At 32.9% G+C, this 22,754-nt stretch overlaps 1 protein-coding gene across 8 annotated transcripts in view; it reads left to right on the top strand.

Annotated features, from left to right (window-relative positions):
- The first annotated feature begins 1,072 nt into the window (after positions 1-1,072).
- Positions 1,073-22,754, top strand: part of LOC127853269 (receptor-type tyrosine-protein phosphatase eta-like) — a 91,335-nt gene continuing 69,653 nt past the window's right edge. Inside the window, exons 1-5 of one of the 8 annotated variants that reach the window (XM_052387632.1) lie at positions 5,920-6,232; positions 6,494-6,811; positions 7,349-7,630; positions 7,978-8,235; positions 9,048-9,359. In XM_052387632.1, coding sequence (XP_052243592.1) covers positions 5,935-6,232; positions 6,494-6,811; positions 7,349-7,630; positions 7,978-8,235; positions 9,048-9,359 — 1,468 coding nt within the window. In that variant the 5' untranslated portion in view covers positions 5,920-5,934. Of the gene's footprint in view, positions 1,302-5,067; positions 5,116-5,919; positions 6,233-6,493; positions 6,812-7,348; positions 7,631-7,977; positions 8,236-9,047; positions 9,360-22,754 lie in introns of those variants that run through there. The other 7 variants (XM_052387631.1, XM_052387629.1, XM_052387628.1 and 4 more) reach the window with 7 other exon arrangements.

Genomic DNA, 22,754 nt, shown 5'->3' with positions numbered 1-22,754 from the left:
TATATGTAATTGAATAAAACATTATTAGGTTATCTTCTGGTACTATTTATTCAAAATGTGTATCCTAGTTGTGTATCATCAACGTTAATCTGTTTTGAACAAAACTGTAATTAGATCGTATGCTCGGTTTAATAATAACATCCCCTGATTTACGAAGACGATTGCACTTATAAGTAAGTTGTGCCAACTACGTAGAAGTGTCGTATGCACGACTAGGTAATTCTCACAAACAGTATTTCGGACGAACGGAATTTAGTCACTATGTACTCGAAGAGTATTCCGGAGTTACCGACATCTTTCGCGTATGGATGTTATTACAATATATGATGTTCATGAATATATCTGAGTGTGACTCGGAGCAGTATGCATATGTATTCAACGCACTTACTTCTTGTGTGCATATAATTACCCTTTTAAGTAGGAAGTAATATGGCCGTTCATGTAATGCACCATATAAAGAGTATTGTTATAAATTCAAAAGAGACTAAACATTGCTTAACAAAGTACACAATAGTCTCTTGTGGCATAAAGCTACCAATTGTGTATATGCAACGTGTATTGTGTGATATTCTTAAAAAATATGTAAACGATATTCGGGTTGAGTCCTGCAATTTTTTAATAAAACGCATTTCCAAAACTGCAATCTTTTTCTACAAGCTAAATTTATAGGAATTTATTTTTGTTATAAAGGAGAGATTTAATGTACATCGAAGGGAAAATAGCGTCAACAAACATTGCTCAAGAGGATAGGATCGAGTAGCGGAGTGATTCTCAATTTAGTATTTATGTAGAACATAACATATTATTTACACCATTTGTTATTTTTTCTTACTTAGGATCATTCGTAAAATACAATGAACGTAAATGTACATACAGTGTGTATCATATAGCCACAAACTTGAAATTCAAAAATGACAAATTGGAGACTATCTAAAATAGGTTCCTTTCGTAAACATGTTTTCATTTGGCGATTTTTCAAATGATACGATTGTTCAAATCTTCCTGCTGATAAGAGATTTGCACAGATTGTAAATCTTATTTTCGGTATATAGCACGTCGATGCATTCAGGTTCGTTATAGGTAGAGTATTTAAAAGAAGAACATTTACTTGATTAAAATAAATTTTCATAACCGCACTTAAACGATAAATCAATTGAAGTGATCAGTTACGTTGATAAATTTACCTTGTGATATAAAACAAGCATTATTGTTAGTAAGCTTGTTTAGTGGAGATATTATTGGAGCTTATTATTTTATCAACTAGAGTAAGCAACTAGGTACTGGACGGGTTATTTCAACAGGTAAGTGACATGACTATATACTTTTACCATCAAATACATCTTAAAAATAGGTGTATCATTATGTATTATGTTATTTGTAATCAAAGAAAACCTGTATCCACCATACCTACTTTAAGGAAACACGTATTTAAATTCAGCTATCATATATAAGAAAAAACTTAAATCAGTTTAAAGGTTTAATAACATGTAGGTGAAAATAACCTGATCTGAGACAAACACAGTGATTTTAATGAAGTTTGAGATACAATACGATTTTACGGTGCTACAATCTTTTTATCCTGTTATTCATTTTTTGTTAAGTAAATAGTTTTTCTATTTCTCTATTCAATATTACCTCTTAATATAGTACTATACAATCGAATGATTATTTCCTTTATTGTATTTTAATTTATATTGCGATAGTAAATGCGTTAAATGATTAAAACTACATGTGTGTTTTTGTGATGAATGTTGAGCCAAGTTTGATCATTCTTGCCTTTGCGTTTGTCCCAGATTTAATAGTATATTTTTGACACCGTTTTTTATTGTTTTGAATTGCACAGGATTAACGTGTCAATTATCTTGTCTGTTTTAATAGCCAATTGTCTTTTTAATAATGTGTTTGGAGTTTCTTTGATGTTCGACTATATGTGCACTATTGCATATTAATCATGGACACATGTTATGGGTCAGAATAAGTTGTGTAAGGTCAGCAAGACACTATTGTATCATTCCCTTAAGGTGGAAGTATATAGTGGCCGCTTGGTCCGTCCGAGGTTGTATAGAATTGATTTTGCTGGGTTATGAAAATAATTTTCCGCAAATTTATTTCCGCCTACTCAATGTCAGTGCGTCCTTCCGTACACCCATTCGTCATTCAAAATTTCCGTGCGATACCTCAGATACTAATGATCCGAATATGGTGAAGCATTATAGTAGTATTCTGTTAGGAAATAAATTCGCAAATCATGTAGTCGTACTGCTGCAATTGTAATTCTTCTTATAATGCTTCATTTTCCTCCAATATCCTATTAAATAATGATCCGATTTATTAAACATTATATACCGTAATTTTGTAAAGTGGAAAAGTGAAAGTTTTGTCTGCTCATACTGTTTTTATGGAGTTATGGCCCTTTGAATAATAATGATTACTCGCAAGATTTCAGACCCAAAATATATGAATGTAGTGAAAGTTTACATCAAATTACCTGATTTTTCAGAGGTTGGATTGTAATTGCCCTCAGGGTAGTACATAGATTTCCGGCAATTTCTAATGAACTTTTAATTTGAATTTCATGAAACTCTTTATGCAGAATCCTGAAAAGATTGGCATGTAGTTATTGTCAGGTCGAAAGATTTTTTAAGAATTTATTCCATTTGATTGAATTGATTATTTGTTATGAGATATTGAAATAAATTATCCAAAATTGATGAAATACTATTTAAACTTGGAGATATTGAGAACTCGTTAAACTCGAAAAAAAATGCTTTACTACTTATAGTTTTTGCCCTTTTATTAATAAAATAATAATTATAATGTATTGTTCTTTCTCCTCTGGGACTAATAATACGAATTTGATGAAACGTTTACACCTATGAAGAAACTTTTCCTGTTTCTTATCTTAACAAGACTTGTTCAAACATTGTCAGAATGATTTTTTTATTTACCAATATTCCAAGAAGAAAAACAATTTTAATCAAAAGTTAAAACAACTCTCTGAACATTGTAACAGAAAAAGGTTTAAAGTTATAATCTAAATAATCGGTTAAAGGGATCAAACGCCAACGACTTTGTTCTTTACTGACGACCTATCGAATTTATTTTTCTGTGCATTGACCGCTTAACAATGTTAAATCGACAGTTATTGTTTAATAATTAAAATTTCAAGCTCCGTTTATTTGCTTTATGTTTAATTGTCACTGATGCGGATCAAGTAGAAAAAAACAAGGAATGATTATCTTTGAACAAGCTAATACATAACATTCACGAATAACATGTTATTACTAAACTACTTTATTGTGCAAGTATATGTAATAGATCAAATACATACTATTCCACAACAACAGCAACTGCTCGATCTTAAGCGCAAAAATAATAAAATATTGTTATTTATTGTAAGTTTCAGTTTATAACAATCTTGTTTGCTTATTGGAAATAAGAACAATAGAATCTTAAATCGTAAATAGAGAATACTAGGTAAGCGTTGAATAGAGAGAAGTTTATGTTGCGAGGCTTAGAACACCGGGAGTGCGTGCCTTGGCGAGTGCTTTCGGTGTTTGAGCCGAGTAACATAAACTTCTCTCCATTCAACGCTAACCATAGTATTTTATTTATCCTATTGATTTTTTTTCAACGTGACATTTAACATAAATAGATCTAATAAACGTGACAATAATTTTAATTCATTCTTAAAAGCGCTTAAAATCTATATCTAACGAATGTAACCATGCGTAGTGATATAGAATGTATTTGTTCTGGTACGAAAAATAGTCTTAACAGATGTCACACAAAAACTGTAAAACGAGTAAAAATATCACCATATGCCTCGATTCAATTTTACGCAGCGTGCAAATTGTAACACATTACGACCGCGGAAAGAAGATTTTACTTTAATATAATTCATTTAATTTTTCGAATGAAAATGATCAAAATCCAATATGGCAGCGATTGCTCATGGTAAAAATGATTTCGATGTCAACATACATGTACATGTAGATTTACACAAAGAGTCATTCTTAACATAAATTATCAAAGAAACTACACTCGCCCAATTTGTTCATGGACGCTGCGGATTTTGATGGCGTCTGGATCTAGGCTTAATATCCTGTAGTTTGTGACCCAAACACAAGATAATCCGTAATAATTCTATTAAGCTTTGAAACACTTGTTGCAAACGGGTAATTCTTCCTGAATATACTTTCTTTGATAAAACAACAATGACAAAGTGTATTCGTCAAAGAAAATACCCTTACGTTTACTTACATCCCAAAGAAAAACAATTCGAATAGACCACTGAAACAAAATACACAACCATCAGTATGTTCTACACACACAATTTCACATCCAAATAGGCACGCACATTCTGAAAATCAATAACACGAATAAGCGATATCTACATAAAGATTTAAATCCTTCGTCTCACCAGTTCCATCCGAGGAAAGTTGCCCATAGAATATGCACTTTTTCATAATTAGATCTACATCCAGGATACATTAACACGAAATAAAATGCGCGTCTTCAATGTTTTATTCCCAGACATCGCATACCAGTTTCGTGAACACCAAAATATGACATCACATATTATTGGAAAATGACGCAATAAGTATGTCATTTTATGACGCCATTAATCAGCTGATTTATTATACGGATGGCGAAAAAATATGGGTTGAAGGTCGAATAATTGTAAAGCTTAAGTTTTCTCGACTCTCGATAAAAACATATTACTTAACATCTCACCAATCAATCAAAGTGAAGGCACAATATGAATTTGCGAAAGTACAATGACAGTAGGACGTATAAGGAAAGTGAAATGCTAAACTATTCGAGTCCAATAACACAAACTGTTTTACAGTGGAAAGGTCGTTAGCCACCTACGCCGTAATAATAACCCTTTGTCCTGTGATTCAAACTATTTGCTTGCGTTTTTTAGTACCGATAACGTGTTGTTCAATGTACATACGAGAAAATATTATAAATTAAAACTGCATAACCAAATGATTTAATTGTCGCATTATAAAAACGAATGGATGTGAATGGATTGTTTTTCTTTCAGATAAACACGGCATTGAAATTGTGTTAAACATGAACAGAAAACTATCACTGAATTTATTAATCGTAAGTATTCTGTTTATATGCTGACGTATTAAGTAAAGCATATATGTATCTTATTTTTCTGTAAAACAATATCAGCGATATTAAAACAAAAACTGGTGAATGATATCTTATATGTATTCGTATCCAGCTCTACTTTGCCTGCAGTCTTCTTACATTTATATTACTTTATACGCAACCTATTATAGCACGATTAGCTTCAAACTTCAACAATCCATACACGATTGTTACGCATGCAAATTACTAATCAGGCTACGTAAAGTAATTGCCAATGGAGGCCTGGGGCCATTATTATTAATTTAAACACGGCAAATGTGAGACATTCTAATTTTTATAATAAATATAATTGCTTAAGACCAAATTCTATGACTGGCGTCTAATTATATTTTTATTCTATTAATCTAATTTATATAATTATAATTTCCTTTAGTTTAAGAAAATATATTATAATTAGAATATCGATGTATATTGTTGTGTGCGAACATTTTGTTACCTATTTTTTTCAATATCTTTGATAATACAACGGCCAGAATCGTGGATCGTTGTGCAACGTCTGCTTATCTTAAGAACCAACCCATAAATACTTTAAATATTGAGGACAATTTGTGCTACATATGTCTTAAACAGTGTGAACTTAACATTCAAACATAGAGGTAACAGTTTCTTAATATTGCCTAATACAAATTACTTTTACTAATCGGGCAAGTCTTCCATTTTCTAGTCTTATAAATATTGTCATTTTTAAAGGTTTCAACTTTCGTCCACGTTGCATTTGTCAACACAGCAACAACACCTAGTTTGCAATCAAGTACAACCACAACAATGTCACTGGTTGTGACACCAGAATCTACATCAGTGTCGTTAACAATCACAGCGGACTCGCAAACATCAGCATCTTTTGCCAATACATCGGTATCCACATCAGTGTCATTAGTAACCACATCAGAATCGCCATCGGCGTATTCAGCAACAACATCGCAATCGAGGATAACAGATTCTCTTACAATCATATCAGAATTGACGACAACAGCAACATCAGCAAAAACATCACCAGCAACACATGCCTCTTCAACAACCACACATGAGACACAAGCGACAACGACTCCGTCAGATTCTATGCGTAAGTCGCAATACATTTTTTTAAATAATAGCAGCATAAACTAAATTGTTTATAGCAAGATAAAAACGCATACATCATATTAAAAAAGTGTTTACCATTAAGTCAAAAATTCAATACCTCTTAAATTTACCGTTCGCGCGTTTCAAATTAGAAGCAAAATTAATAACTTAAAACAAAAGAAACATTGCGTGTTGAATTTGTTTAATATTTTATAGTTGGCAGAATTATCAGTTTAATGTTATATTCCCAATTTCTTTACAGCACCGAATTGTACTACGGACTTCTATATACAGCACGTTACACATAACCAGGTGATATTTAATGTGACCAATATAGCGGATGACCACACATTCGAGTTTTATGTAATAAACACGCATAGTAACGGAACAACTAACAGCACGAATGGAAACTGTGATCTTACGATACAATTTTGTTATGTCAGCAAAAACACAACTCTTGCAGTCAATGGACTTCTGTCGGGAACACCCTATACTTTTTCATTTAGAACGGCTAAAAAGGAAAAGGACGATACATTCTTGGTTAGCAGTGGAATTTGCGAGAATGTCAGCTTTCACACAGGTAAAATGAATTCCGTTTGGACTATTTGAATGAGTTGGCTAAGAAGTTAATTTTTTGAAGCTGACAACGCGCCGCGTTTTAAATGCAGTCGTCAGATTCTGCAATAAATGTTCATGCTATTCAAGTCGTCTACCTTAAAAACAAACATTTTGGCATTTCGCAATTTATATGCCCCCGTGTAACATACAATAAATGACACTATGATTTTTTTAGTTTTATCTGAGTTATGCCTATTGTTATTTATGTATAACGTATAAATTTAGTTTGATAAAACAAAATATGTGTATTGATTTTTCATATGTTTGGAGTGTGTTGAATGAACGCATATTATATCATAAACATAATCGATGTCATTTTAACTAATAAGAAATTTTAATTTTAGCATTTATGTTTGTGAAATATCAATAATTGTATAATATATGTAAATATACTGTTTTGTAAGAAACAAGAGTTATACATGCAATTGTATTTTTCACAGACAATTAATATAACATATGACATTATTTGTTGTTTGCAACCATATTTGTATCATTCCAGCCCCATCAACACCGACGAACGTATCTGTTCCGAAGGGTTTTATCTTTGAAACCAATTTTACAGTCAACGTTCACATGTTAGACGATCGTTTCAGTCATCTGGAAATTTTTGCTTGTACAGAAAGCTGTATCATAATTATATCCAATAAAACAGGAGATTACGAAAATATTTCTCTCGTTGTGGATAAACTTAGCGGTGCAACTAACTATTCCATCACAGTAACAGCTGTACTGGACAACTTTACAAGAAGCAAAGAGTCAGAACCAATTCACTCCATAACAGGTATAAAATGCTGCAATTACATCAGCACCAGGGAAAACATTTACACAAACAATATTATAAGAAGCAGATATTGATATTGACTACTACTACTACTACTACTACTACTACTACTACTTCTACTTCTACTACTACTACTACTAATATTACTTCTACTACTACTGCTACTTCTACTACTACTACAACTATTATTATTATTATCATTATTATTATTATTATCATTATTATTATTATTATTATTATTATTATTATCATAATTATTATTATTGTTGTTGTTTATGATGCTACTTATGTCTATATTTATGTTGCATTGTTTGAAAAGTTGTATATTCATCAAGTTAACTTTTTAGCCCCATTACCACCAAACGCGACTTTGGAAGCTTCTGAAAATAGCTCCATAGAACTTATGCTGACAACTGACGCGGATGCTTGGTTTGACGGGTATCTTATTCGATATAACAATGCCACTGAACGACACGTGATGCGTGAGAATCGAACGTCGGCTGTAATAAACAATCTTCATCCTGGAACAAGCTACACATTCAGAGTATTTACAGTGTTATCGTCCATAACAAGTGAACGATATGCTACTGTCAACACTTTTACTCGTACGTTGTCTATTCAATTATTCGGCATGCTTTTGAAATTTTTAACCGTAGTATGCTTTTATTCCATTAAAGGGGCCTTTTCACAGATTTTGGCATTTTTTTTTAACTTATTCATTAAATGCTTCATATTGATAAATGTAAACATTGGATCATAAAAGCTCCAGTAAAAAATCAAGAAAAAAAATATAAAAAGGAAAAGAACATTGCCCGGAGCAGGTTTCGAACCAGTGGCCCCTGGAGTCCTGCCAGAGTCCTGAAGTAAAAACGCTTTAGCCTACTGAGCTATTCCGCCGACTACAAATTGCTGACGTATTTAATACCTTATATAAGCAATCTTCGTAGTTTCACAAAATTAAACGACAAAAACAGAACTCTCCAAATTATTCAATCGTTTCGCGTTGCAACGCTTTATAATTTTTAGGTTTTAAAATCATCAAAAGATGCAAATAATGGCTATATTAGAGCATGGTTAATGTTCAGTATTACTGTTTTCTCACAAATATCATAACTAAAACGAAAACTTACGAATCTGAAACAACTTTTTTCAATTTTGTCAATTTACCAAAGCGTGAAAAGATCCCTTTAATACTTCGTTTATACTTCGTTTCTATATTTGTATAATGACGTAAATCTATCGAAACATACCGTTCTAATGAATTCATAAAACGCAAACAAATAAAACTAGTTTTAACACAAGTATCGATATCCCTAATGTGTGTTTGAAATTTTATTTGAAATCATACGTGCACCAGGCGCTGGAGATGTTATATTTGAACTCAAAGATGATGTATCCGTGAATGCTATTTTTTCAGGACCATCGCCTGTTTTAACAGAGACCGTGAACATCACATTAATTACAAACAGCTCGATTCATTTAGTGTGGGATTCTGTAATTCCCGAAGATGCTGGCGGTTATGACGTCAGCTGCAACTGCAGCAGCCCAAATGCAAACAAATTAACAACACCAACATCATCGTCTTCCTTACCGTCGGCATCTTGTACTGGACTAGACCCAGGCACATTCTGCACTATCTATATTCAAACTTATATCATGAATTACGAACATGGAAATCTTACTGGCGAAAGTATGTTTATACACTTGCAAAATAGCACAAGCGAAGAAGGTATTCTTTTGGATATTTCATGCAGCTTCATATTTTATGATAATGTAATAAATAACCTGTATACGCCATGTACATACGTTCGTCCTTATTTTATCAAGTATTATCAAGCTCCATTTAAATAAGCGCTTATAAAGACAAATATCTATTAAGCTTTTGTCAAATGTTTTTTTATAAGCGATAAAATAGTATAGTGTCAGCTTGCATTGGCATTGTGTTGTGTCTGCTCGTTCGGTCCTAGTGGTGTGCAACCGCAATTGTGCTGTACGTTTTATTTTTTATTTATATGTAAGTATTTGTTCCCGACCGTTAAGTAAATTCACTTCTAACAACTGGAGTTTTGTGAAATCTGTGTAAATTTGAGACATTAACTAATTTGAGTAGTTGCCTGCTGAGAATCGTGCCCCAGTCTAGCAATTTAGTTACGCCATTGTCGAAAGTTGTTCAAAATAGTAAAAAGTAAATAACATGACACTTCATTTGTGTAGATGCCTTTGATTTTGTAATTTACTCTTACAATGCGTACACGCAAATAGGCGGTTTAATGTAAGAAGAACACATCTCTTTTACCTCCTCATATTAGCGAGAAAAAACATTGAACAAAAGCTCAAAAACATTGAACGGACCGAGCCATCCCTAAACCGTTAGTACTATGTTTTAAATATAATCATACTTTATCTGATTATACAAACTCTTTGTTTATTGCTCATTCCCTTTTCAGCACCAGGGATTGTCTCTAATGCGAATGTGTCTGATTTGAATTCGACATCAGTAACATTAAGTTGGCAAATTCCCGACATAAGAAACGGTATTATACGTCAGTATGTTTCTGTTATAAAGACAGAAGACACTCCGTTTGTATTTGCGACTCTGTGGCAATGCATCGACTGTTCAGGATCACAAACAATTGTGAGTGAATAGTTACATAAAATTAGCTTGAGCTCGCTATGTATGAACGTGTTTTTTTCAAATAAAGGTTCTTGTTCACATATTGCGGTATTTTGTGCATTTAAAGACATTAATAAAGTTAATCATATGAATAAAAAATATTCAAGCAAATAACCAGAAAATATGTGTTTAAAAAAGGATAGCAGATGCCCCGTTTGGAATTCAATCTTAGGACCTCTGAATGAAACGACAAAAATCCTTTAGCAATTGATTATGCAAGCACGTTTTTACGAGGCTGTAGTTTTAATGGCATTTACCCGATCAAGATGTTGATTTAAAAAAAAAATGAAATTATGCAATTGTTCAGCATTACAAAATCCTTACAATTTTCTCAATTTCAGATTATATAGATTCTAATCGATTCCTTAACATAGCGTCTTGTTATCGTCCGCGAAAATCAATACCACGTATTTCTTTCATGCAATATGTCTTGTTATAAAAGTTGCAGGATGTTCTTATCAACAAAACAGTCGAGTACAACAAATCCTGTACATCTTTCTCTGATAACGTTACGGGCTTTTACCCATTTAGAAACTACACGTATACGATTTTAGCTTATACAGTCAAAGAAGGACCGGGGGTTATACATATATTCCAGACAATGGAAGATAGTAAGTACAGTTAAAAATTATATTCGGCATACAATATAAATTCATTGTTAAAATAAGACACAATAAGATTTCATTTCTTTTTGTTTGAGTGAGTTTGCTTGTTTGAAAGTTGTGTGTGAGTCCTGAAAATAATATTCAAATTGATTTGATTCCGTATTGCAAATGAACACGAAATTGCTTCCCGTTTGTTAAAGCTTATATATGTATTTAGTTCCAGGGAAACCAGTTAATGTGAGTTCCGTTGACATAGGCAAAAATTCAATTGTACTTACATGGAAGCCGCCGATTGAAAGAAATGGAATAGTGTTGAAATACACAATCACGTACATGTTCAAAGAGCGTGTTTGTCGTGGTTTAGGTGGCTACACGTCAAAATATTTACCCGTTAACAGCACATCATATACTTTGATGGACAGTATTTACCCACACTGGAATTACAGTATATGGATCAACGCTTCTAACAGCGTTGGTACCGGGAACGTTTCTGACACCGTTGATATTTCGACTATAGAAGAGAGTAAGTAAAATACTTGTCTGTATGGTCTTATGTTTGTCCGACAAAAATAAATTGATATTGATCTCTTTCATTTAATCGAACGGTTTGGTTTGGTTCGTAAAAGAAGTCAACCTTTCAAAAAGTCAAATTTTCTAGGTCAAGTGTCACAAATAGTTTAAGTTGATTTACACTCGACCCATCTACGTGCATACAACTCAAAATTAGATTGTGTTGTATATTCGATTCATTACAAACAACATATATACAGAGAGAAATTATTGTAATGTCTCTTCCTACGTATTATGGGATATGACTTGTCGACAATGCCTGTGTCGATTTGTAAGTTAAACTATGAAGAGTCAACGAGGAATGGCAACATCAAAATTATATTATTTGTTTCGTGGAATTTAACTTCTTAATGCTATTCGCGTACGTGTGAATAGGCCTATACGTAAACGTTATTGATCAGTTGTACTACTGATTACGAAGTAACCCATGTTCTTAACAGATGACAAACTCTGTACAATTACATAGGTACAAGACGAAACGCATATGCACTTTATATACGATCTGGCAACTCGTATATGAAAGTAACGTGATCTTGAGGTGACAGTAAATTAACATTTAGTGAATAAAAAATGAAAATACCAATGGTTAAGAAAATTACTATTTAAAAAACATATAACTTTAAATTTATCAGACGACCAAGTTGTACAAGAGTGTGGTTTATTAGTTGTTCGCTTGCGAACAACTTAGTTTAAGAGCAAGTTTTGCAAGCCAGTTTTGATAATGACCCGAAACCTGATCACTGCCTGCATACGCGCCGAGAAATAATTCGCGGCGTTGTTTCAGTTCTTGAACTACAATCATTTACAAATTGAAACATAATATGAATATCGTGTTAAATGAAAATAATTTTGAAAGGATCATGTATATAAAATGTCAAAATCATTTTCTTAGCTATACGTGTCGCGGAAGAGTCCGTTTATGGATGATTAAAATAGTCACTACGCACTACTTCAGGCAAGTGGTATTTTTCCGCAGGCACAGTTCACTCCAAATCTGAGGCTATTAATAGTCGACTGCTGAATAACAATCTGATGTTGAGATTGCAATACACTCTTATGCGTATTTTGCGTAACCGATATCGCTTGACTACTTTCTGGTAGTACTGCTTCTGATATGGCTGGGAAATTTTCGAAGGTTCGCAATGGACTGATCCCGGAATTCGCTAGAAAACCCCACTTATCACCCCGGTACAAACAACGCCGGTCCATTATATCAGCCAATGATAGCTTGATTTTAATAAAAGCGGTTGATACGGTGTGTGTTTTTGAAAGGATTATAAACACACACACTGCCGATTCATTTTCTGTTCAACGGTAGAAAAAGGGAAAAACTCAATACCAGTTTACTAAGTGATCAATAGAACCATTATTTCATTATGTGAAGTAAAAAAAATTAAAGGGAGAATGTTTTATTCTTGTATGCATATAAATTCTATTTTATGATGTTTCATAAAGATGCGTAATACGCTCTTAATTGAGAAAAATCGTGACAATCGGAAATACATTATCCATATTCGCTTAAACTCATAACACACATTTCATGCGTCGAATATGCGACTAACAAGTGAAATCAACAATAACAATTTCAATCTTTTTTATAAATTAAATTATTAACGAAACTTACTTTTTCTTGCTAATATTGGTGACGGGTTGGGGATAGTAGAGTTGCATGTTAATGTCGATAGATCTGCATGAAAATTAATAAAGACGAAATGGAAAGAAATTCTCGTTTCTAAATAATTAATTGAAAACAAAAGTTTAACTATTGTGTGTGTGTTTTTACTTGTTCGTCGCATAATCACCGCATGAAATGTGTGTTATTATAGTCAAACCACACATTAGTGTTTGTAGATGAAAATTATATTACGGGAGTTCTCATCATGTGTCCTCACATGGCTTATTATGAGTTCATTTCTTCTCCATCGAAATATATCGTATGTTAACATTTAACACGAAGTTTTCTTTCGAAACATTCAAATCACGCATTCATAGCCGCGTCATGCTAAAAAAGATATTATGTCGTTTCGACCGGCATATCTCAAGCCAAGCTTGTGCATTTGCGTTGTTTGGTCAGAGGCGATGCTGTCCGCTATAAAATCACTTAAGGTTTTATGGTCTCATTATGTTTATCCTGACCAGACTGAGAGATGCGCATGCTTGGTGGGCTATAGCTATGATGGGCGCATATGGCATTAGACCCATTTTTGCATGACGCGGGTCATTTTAAATCTCATTGCGAGTTGTAAATGGCATATTTTAGCACAATGCATTTCGATATAAAATTGATTTCAAAAAAGCAAATCCAGCAAACTAGCAAGTTAGGGAAGCCTATTCAGACTTTCAGGGACGATTTCCGGACGTGCTGACCGAGTATGGCAAACATTTGCGGTTAGATAATTAAACGAGTTTCTCTTAACATGACACTCTATTATTTCGGGACATCTTGAAAGCAAAACTGTGTTTATCGATAGTCACTTATGTCTTCCCCTGACGATTTAGTGACCGAGAACAGACCCTGAAATTATGAGAGGTGGATTTTAATGCGTAATTGTAACTTGGCCACAATTTGTGTCTATATGTCGTTTAAATATGCAGACAGTAGTCCTATATTCCGTACATTGTTACATCCTTTACGCTGCGCACAGACACATTAAGGCAGCCAAATTTCAGGGAATTTCTCTCGAATCAGCCTTTTAAATATTCGAATGTATTCATTCGTGCCTGCTGGCGTTATGTAGAGGTCATTTAAGGTGAAAAGCTGGGTAAAATAGATACGCCGACAAAACACATGAGTGTTCCATACCGAATTTAAGGTAAGAGACTGGTTGACACCGTATGAACTACTAGGGTAACAAGTTATACATCAACAACAAAGTAAGGGTAAACAGCGCTGTATTTATGACTACCTAATTCGTGAGTAAAAACTACTGCTCACGGTTTGTTTGTTTTTTATTTTCATCAATTATCTTATTGTATATTTTGAATTGTATATGGTGTCAAAAAAGGTATGTTGTGTAAAGGGATTTTCGTTCATGAAATTATATTCTTAGTGTGATAGTTATTCGATATTCCAAAAATAATATTCATTTAATATGATGGTGATTGCAAATTTTATTTTTTATTAACTGGTTCTCATTTTACCATTTTCATCATATATTTTCAGAACGTCAAAAAAGAGACATGTTGTTGTTATTTTGTATAAATTATCTGTATAACATAAATATCAAGATAAACAGTGCACACACATCTCGACCAGTGCGTTTAGACACACTCTGTATAAATTTGAATGGGTTGTGTTCATTTCAAACTTGCAATTTAAAAAGCTATAATTAATTTTGAAAAACGAGTTTCGTCTAAGATTATGCAATAGCGAACAACTTTGGTGATTCATCCCCTTGATTTAATAATGTGATGAAAAATGATTGCCCAGTGATCAATTCATAGGGGAAACAACAACGTGACATTTATAAACATCAATATTGCCTCAAACAGAATATTCGTATTTCATTTGTAACGCCAGACTACACGTCTACCGTCACTTTTCCAATATAAGGTCAGAATAAAAGATTGTCTTCCCTTTAATAATATTTAATGTTGAGCATTTTACTAAAATGAATACGATGAAATAATTATGTCAAATACGAACTACAATTTGAAAACATTGCACACGGGTTGTTTGTTCTGTCAATTCACTGAGACCATCTTCGCATTGACAAGAAAGGATTAAACTGAAAATAGATAAAACTTAAAGCCTAGCAAGTGTAGCATGATTAATACTAGTAATAAGGAAAAATTTTCTACGTGTTTCATTTCATATGTCTTGAAACATAGCTTGACATGAACGGACATAAAATTTTGATTTAATATTTTGCTGTTGTTTGTTATAGGGCCTAGTAGTGATATCGACAGCATTTCAAGCGCCATGGTAACGTCAACAAATGCAACAATAAAATGGTCGGATCCTTGTTATTTGAACGGAATATTAACCGCTTACTTTGTGGAATTGAACACCACGGTAGGTGAAAGTCGAGGTTTTGACGAGTGGAAAATAGATAGACGAAACATAGTTTTGTACGGACTTTTGCCATTCAGAAACTATTCCGTCCGCGTAAAAGCAGCCAACTCGGCGGGGAACGGAACTTACAATGCTTCGCACCGATTTCAAACCGATATAGACGGTATACATGTAACTATTTGTTTAAAATATTTGTTTTATATATTTACTTAGTGCTATTAATATATATAGTATATGATGCATACACATCCTTTTTTAATTCTGAAAAAGCACCAGCATGCATCATAACGATATGTTTGTGTTACTTATGAAACTCCCAAAAAGTTACTAATAGACACACTCTTGGTACAATCCAATGGTGTTTTATTTAAGGAAACGCTATTGGCAAAACATGGTCATTATTTACATTTATATGTACATGTATACCTACATATTTCACAGTTCCCGATTCACCATCTGATGTAACGACAGGTGATGTCACATGTTGTTCGATTGAGGTTAGGTGGAAAAGAGCGTTAAACTTCACGGGGCCAACACAGTACACGGTTATAGCGACGGACTATCACAATACATCCATTGAGTTTATCAATACAACACATGTTGGATGGTGGACAGGTAACCGATAAACATTATAATACATACTACAGAAAAGTAGAGCTTTATTTCTTGAATATGTATTACGTATTTTACTATAGACAGTAACATAATTACGTTGCTATTATTTTGATATGGTTTTGAAACGGTCAGGCATACACAAACGGTTTGCCGATATAGCTTTTCTATTTCCTTATTTTCAATACCGGTTGGTGTCTGGTACATGATTGGTTTCACGCGCCTTTGTGAACTGAAAGTGATGTCATAAGCAAAGTGAAAATTCGCTAACGGTTTTAGCAGACTATTTTTTATTAAATTGCCATGTTTATGAACATGATACTACAATAAATCTATACTCTCGTGAATTTCAAACCACCTTTGTTGATGGTACGTAAGTAATATGAGTTTCAACTTGTTTTATATTCTTAAATCAGTATGAATGAAAACGTCATACATAGTCGACGTCCTTTTTGCGTACTTTCAAATAGAAATTACGAAACAAACTTTGAATCCAAAAATCAAATAAATTGTGCGAAATTACGCAGTGGTTACGCGTTAGAGTTATGTAAAAAATATGTTAAGACGCGGCTATGGTGTGCAATGGGGCCATAGAGCCACAACTTCGGTAGCATGGTTCCCGGGCTTACGTTCTCGGGTCAACACTTCAGTAGCTGTGCCAAAACGAATCCATGGCACAACAGAGCCGTGAAATAATCGTTACATATTAAATTTAATAAAACTAATATTATATTATACATGACCGTCTTCATTATCACGTGATAATATGTTATATAACTGTAAATAGAAGAACATAGACGTCATGAGCTGGTCATTAGTTGTATCCAACGGGCCGATATAAATCTGCACATGGCCTTATTTTAATAAATGAAACGAATCTTATCGCGATAGTTCATCTTAACTAAACGTCTAAGTCAATAGGGATAAAACATTATTGAGTCTCATGGCATTATAAAATGCCAACATGTTCAGTGGAATGATAAAAAACCTCAATAGATCTAAACCTTAAATTGTAGATTAGAAACTATACATACATTAAATACATTGAGCTTTAACGAGTATTAATGAGTAATCAGTCTTCATTTATTAATCGATGTACTTACTTACATACTTAATTCGCGCTTCTCTTTTCTATCAATGTATTTTCAATTAATATAAACCACAATACAAAAGACATGCATGTATCGCATCATTTATGCATAATCACATACTCCGAAATATAATTTGAATTCGTTGATGCTGATGTATTTAACGTTTTTTTTTCTTATTTCTTTATCGAAACGATAACTTAAGTATCGTTGTCCTGAGAATCCAGGAATTCCAGCACTCTTGTCGATTATTTATGTGTTGCCCAGCATTGCCGTATTTTAATGACTAACTCCTTATATAGAACTTGACGATAAATCTCACTTTAGATGAACTCGCCAATACGAGTGTGGTGCTAGGCCTTGATCAGTTTTGGAGATATTCAATAAAGGTGATTGCTGAAACAACGTATGGCAACCTAACTTATAGACATTATTCTACTCCTGTTATAATCACAACCGCAGAAGATCGTAAGTATTTGTTAAAATATACATGTATGGCAATTTATCCATTTCATATATTTCTAATTTACAAATTATTTATTAACTAAGAGCGTAGTGATCATTGTTTCCATTTTTCGCGATTACAATTTAATGAATTGTTGGATCAATCCTCTACTAGCGACATATGAAATTTGACTTAAGTATATTTACCCTAAGATTAATCCGTTTGCTAAAAGTATCTTTTTTGAAGTTATAATTTGTATCAAAACTGAAAAAATATTTTTTTAAAGTTGACTTTACGACAAGATTGCAAGAAGTCAGATACACATATGTTTGAATGTAATATATATCATGGTCAAAATTTCAAAACGATATATTTATGAATTAATAAGGTTACAATAGTTTACACGTTTTTAAAATCGACATTATGATACATGAAATTTATATATCAATAGCATCTTAACAAACCACAAATCAAATATTTGGTTGAATATTAGGACGGCATGCATGTAAACCACCGTTGACAGAATTTGGGGCATAATTATAAGTAATAGTTGTCTTTTCCTTTTCGCATCATCCATTACACTTGCAAAACATCAATACATGCACAGTAACATATAAAACGATGGTTTATCTTGTAACTAATGGCATGTATTTATGAATGTCCTCTTTAAAGGTCCAGGAAAGGTGCAAAATCTTAATGTTACAGCGGAAAAAGATCTTCAGAAGCCAAGAAAATTGTACGTGTCATGGGATCCACCAATTGAAAGAGACCTTAACGGAATCATTGTTCACTATGAAATATACTGTACGAATGGGAACCAAACCGTATGTATTGTTTTTGTTTTAGTTAAGTTTCATATAAAAACTGGAATACTTCAGGTATGTTGAGGTTAGGTTATTGGATAATATAGATAAATGTATGTTGATAGACTTCCACATTGGGCAGTACTGTGTTAATCTTGTGGTTAATGTTCAAAACTTTATAACAACGCATGTAGCATGTTGTCAAGTTGATACAGAGCACGTTGCAACAGACTTTAGATTTAACTTAATAAAGGCATCAGAGCATAAAAACGTCTAAGATTCTTGAAATACAAAACGAAAATGGTTTCTTAAACGACATTCAATATCAACAATTGAAAATGTTTGTATTGGTATTTAGCATAAATGTTTAGTGTGTATATTTTTACAAAAGTTAATTTATAAAAACTGGGCATGACATTTGTAATTCGTTTTTAAACGATCACTTGCAATTAAGATATTATTATATTACTGTAATGTTTTTTCCGATTGTCTCTAAAAACATCTTTTCTTTTTTTACAAATAAAGAATAGCGTTATGATAAGAATAATTCGATTATGTTGCATGGTATCATTTATGAGAATGAAATTTTACATCATTTCCACCACCAAGTATGTAACAAGTGTGCAGTCTAAATTACACACTTTTGAAACCATGGATGGAATATCGTGTTACACATCGGTACTATCAGCATTAAATTATCTTATTTATAAGATGCGATATTGTGCAAATAGTACTGACAGCATTTGCATTGAATTGATATTTAGAAAAATATTGAATTTAATAAAAAGGTAAATTATGCATACAAAGCTTTCGCTGTGTTATAATAAAAAGCACACAGACGATTATTAGAACCGATCTTATTATTGGTGTTGCGTGTTTCTTTAATAATATTTGCATTACTATTTTCTCATGTGTAGATGATGGAAATAAGACGTGCTGCATTTAAGTGTGCTTTTATTAGGTCCGTTAGTTTACCACTGTTTAAAGGGGCCTTTTCACAGATTTTGGCATTTTTTAACTTATTCATTAAATGCTTTATATCGATAAATGTAAACATTGGATCGTAAAAGCTCCAGTAAAAAATCAAGAATAAAATTAAAAAAAGGAAAAGAACATTGCCCGGACCAGGTTTCGAACCAGTGACCCCTGGAGTCCTGCCAGAGTCCTGAAGTAAAAACGCTTTAGCCTACTGAGCTATTCCGCCGAGTACATATTCTTGAAGTATTTTATACCTTATATAAGCAATCTTCGTAGTTTCACAAAATTTAACGACAAAAACAGAACTCTCCAAATTATTCAATCGTTTCGCGTTGCAACGCTTTATAATTTTTAGGTTTTAAAATCGTCAAAAGATGCATATAATGGCTATATTAGACCATGGTAAATGTTCAGTATTACTGTTTCCTCACAAATATCATAACTAAAACGAAAATTTTCGAATCTGAAACAACTTTTTTCAATTTTGTCAATTTACCAAAGCGTGAAAAGATTCCTTTAAGATTTTGCCTGTATCGAATCACATTACCTGTCAATTAGTTCGATGCTATGCACATATCAGTTCGTCCGCTATAGACCTAAACACCAATTGCAATTTTCGCTGCATTGCAATACACCTTAGGTGACCAAAGCAAACATTCATTCACTGCATCAGTCTTGTCTGAACATTTAATTATATAATCCATTAAAGAGTCCATATGAAGGTTTATCAAACTTCGCTCAACATTAAGCGTTCTGTTTACGGTAAGGTGGATTCCACTTAGACAATTACTTGTCTTTTGTTCATCAAATAGGTTTGAACTGTTATTGTACTTTTTATTATAGATGGTACATACAAGAACGTGTTTAACGTGCACAAAAGCCTTTTATGTCACGCATACAATCACAATTCTATGAAAACATTTTCACTTACAGAGCACATTTTCTGTTCAAGGCTAAGAAAATAAAATGTGTTTGTTTTTTATATTATATATAGTTGCGTAATTTTAATTTGTTTCATAATGTCAGAAACAAAAAGACAAAAAAAAAAATTCTAAATATGCATATTTTAAAATGCTTAAATGTTTATTCTGTTGGTAATACGCTATTCAGATTTTGACATAAATATTAAATACACATCTCAAACTCATTAATTGTCTGCCTAAAATGAGTGGTAGAGTAAATACTTCCGCTATATGCATCATATAAATGAATACGAAAAGAAATTATTTTGCAGATTGTTACCACACCCAGTTATCGTTCACTGATAATACCTCTATCTATAGACAGCGTTACGAATGTAACGGTTCAGGTAGGTCTCGCATAATTACATCAAAAGTATAGTTTTTACATCGGAATCAGATTCAAATCGTTTATGTAATATCATAAAATAAACATTAAATACGCCGCTGTATATGTAAAGAAATACAATTTATATGTAATACTCTTTGGCGTACGCTGCAGCAACGTTAATTGTCGCACCGACTCTAACTGTCGCATTTGTTGTTCAATGTCGCAAGGCTTACATTAAATACTGCGACATATTATAGAAATAGCAAAAACGCCTTACGCTTAATGTCGCATATGTAACGCTAAATGTCGCAGTAAATTAAGCCATACCTTTAGGTCGCAAATTCAAAGGTAAAAGTTCAACATATTAAAAACCTTTTTTGTAGGACGCTTATTCGGAAATTCCGTGTAATAATTACGATCAAGAGAAACTTATGTTTCAATATTAATATCATGTTTGTTTATCAATTTAATATGTTGAAAATTATTTCGCAATATATAAGTGTATATGTTTGTATTTTTTTCCTTGCTGTCATACGATGTTTCAAATGTGATTATTTATTATAATTATCATGATGAAGGTAAAATAGTTTTGTAATGAACATTAACATCTCTTTATCCATGTCATTACTCTTGAAATTGTTTTGTTTTATTGCAGTTATTAGTTGTCAAACTTTTTTTTAATTTTAGTAATATATGCTTATATGTTTTAATATTTGAAGACAATACTCACTATAACGGGAAAAGGCCTGTTCTAACGCACTTTGCCGTTTTGAGATGTCGAAGTATTCCATTTTTATACGGTTCAGGTAAACCAGGTAGACACTGGATCACTAGTCCGGAATACGTCGAGCTCTTAAGAGTGAATATAAAAGAGTGCGGCATTTACTTTTGTAACTAAGACATTTAGCGGCGGTGCAATTTCTTGCGACATTTAGCGTTACATATTGCGTCAGTATATTTTACGCTGTTGAGCGTTGGTTGCGATATTAAGCGTCAGCATTGCAGCGTCTATTCACATTTTAAGATATAAACAAAGAACGTGTTTGTTTTGTTTGAAGGTTCGGGCAGAGACAAGCGTAGGTTTGGGAGAACACGAAGAATCGACAGTTGAAGTGGACCCTAGAAGTAAAGGTCGTTGTGTTTGTAGACAACTTAATCTTTATTTTGACAAGGTTTAAATTGAGGACATTATCGGATGTGTTGACTTACAAGATAGTAGTATTTATTTCGCTTAACAGTTATAACACACGAATACAATTCATATACATTATATACAAAAAACGTGCACAGATAATCCAGCTAATCGGCATATACATGTCACAGTGATATATTGTCGGGAGCATAACGTTCCAACCCTTACAGCATCAGCTTCAGACATTGCAATGTGAAGTGCCCGAGAGGTATATGTTGGTTGCGGTTTAATCAGAGTTATGTATCGTGTCTGTCCCTTAGTAAAGTAATGCACATTGGTGATAAACCTTCTTAAACTATTTATCCGGGGGGGGGGGGTGGGGGGGGGGGCAGGGCAAAAAACATTCTTTGTCATGTAGATTCCAACGTCAACATGGATTAGATAGAGGTTTCGGGCAGATCTATTATTATCTTCACGTGCATTATTGTTTTAGCTCACCCGCTTTGCTTTTCTGTTGTGTAAAAACTAATTTACACATATAAATAACGTCTATTGAAATAAATAAAATTCAATTTTGTACACCTGCATTGTAACTAAAAACTAAAAGTTATCAACCTGTTAATAGTAAACTGAAATACTTATAATAAAATAAAAGATATATGTTGTCATAGCATTCAAACTTTGCTTATTTGATTCAGTTCATATTATAATATAAATTTCTGATAACAACTCAATATATGTAATTGCAGCTGGGATTTCAGCTCCCAATCTCATACCTGCAATAGTCGGTGGTCTTTCTGCAGCTGTTGTGGTTATTGCCATTGTTGCTGTTTTTGTGTACACAAAGCGAACCAATAGAGTGTAAGAAGAAAAACAATTATAGTACATACATTGAAATTGTTTTGTTGCCCA

The sequence above is a fragment of the Dreissena polymorpha genome, chromosome 12, assembly GCF_020536995.1.
Source record: "Dreissena polymorpha isolate Duluth1 chromosome 12, UMN_Dpol_1.0, whole genome shotgun sequence".
In the NCBI taxonomy this organism is placed as follows: domain Eukaryota; kingdom Metazoa; phylum Mollusca; class Bivalvia; order Myida; family Dreissenidae; genus Dreissena; species Dreissena polymorpha.
Note: the sequence above shows the minus strand (reverse complement) of the source record. Positions and strands in the feature narration are given on the sequence as shown.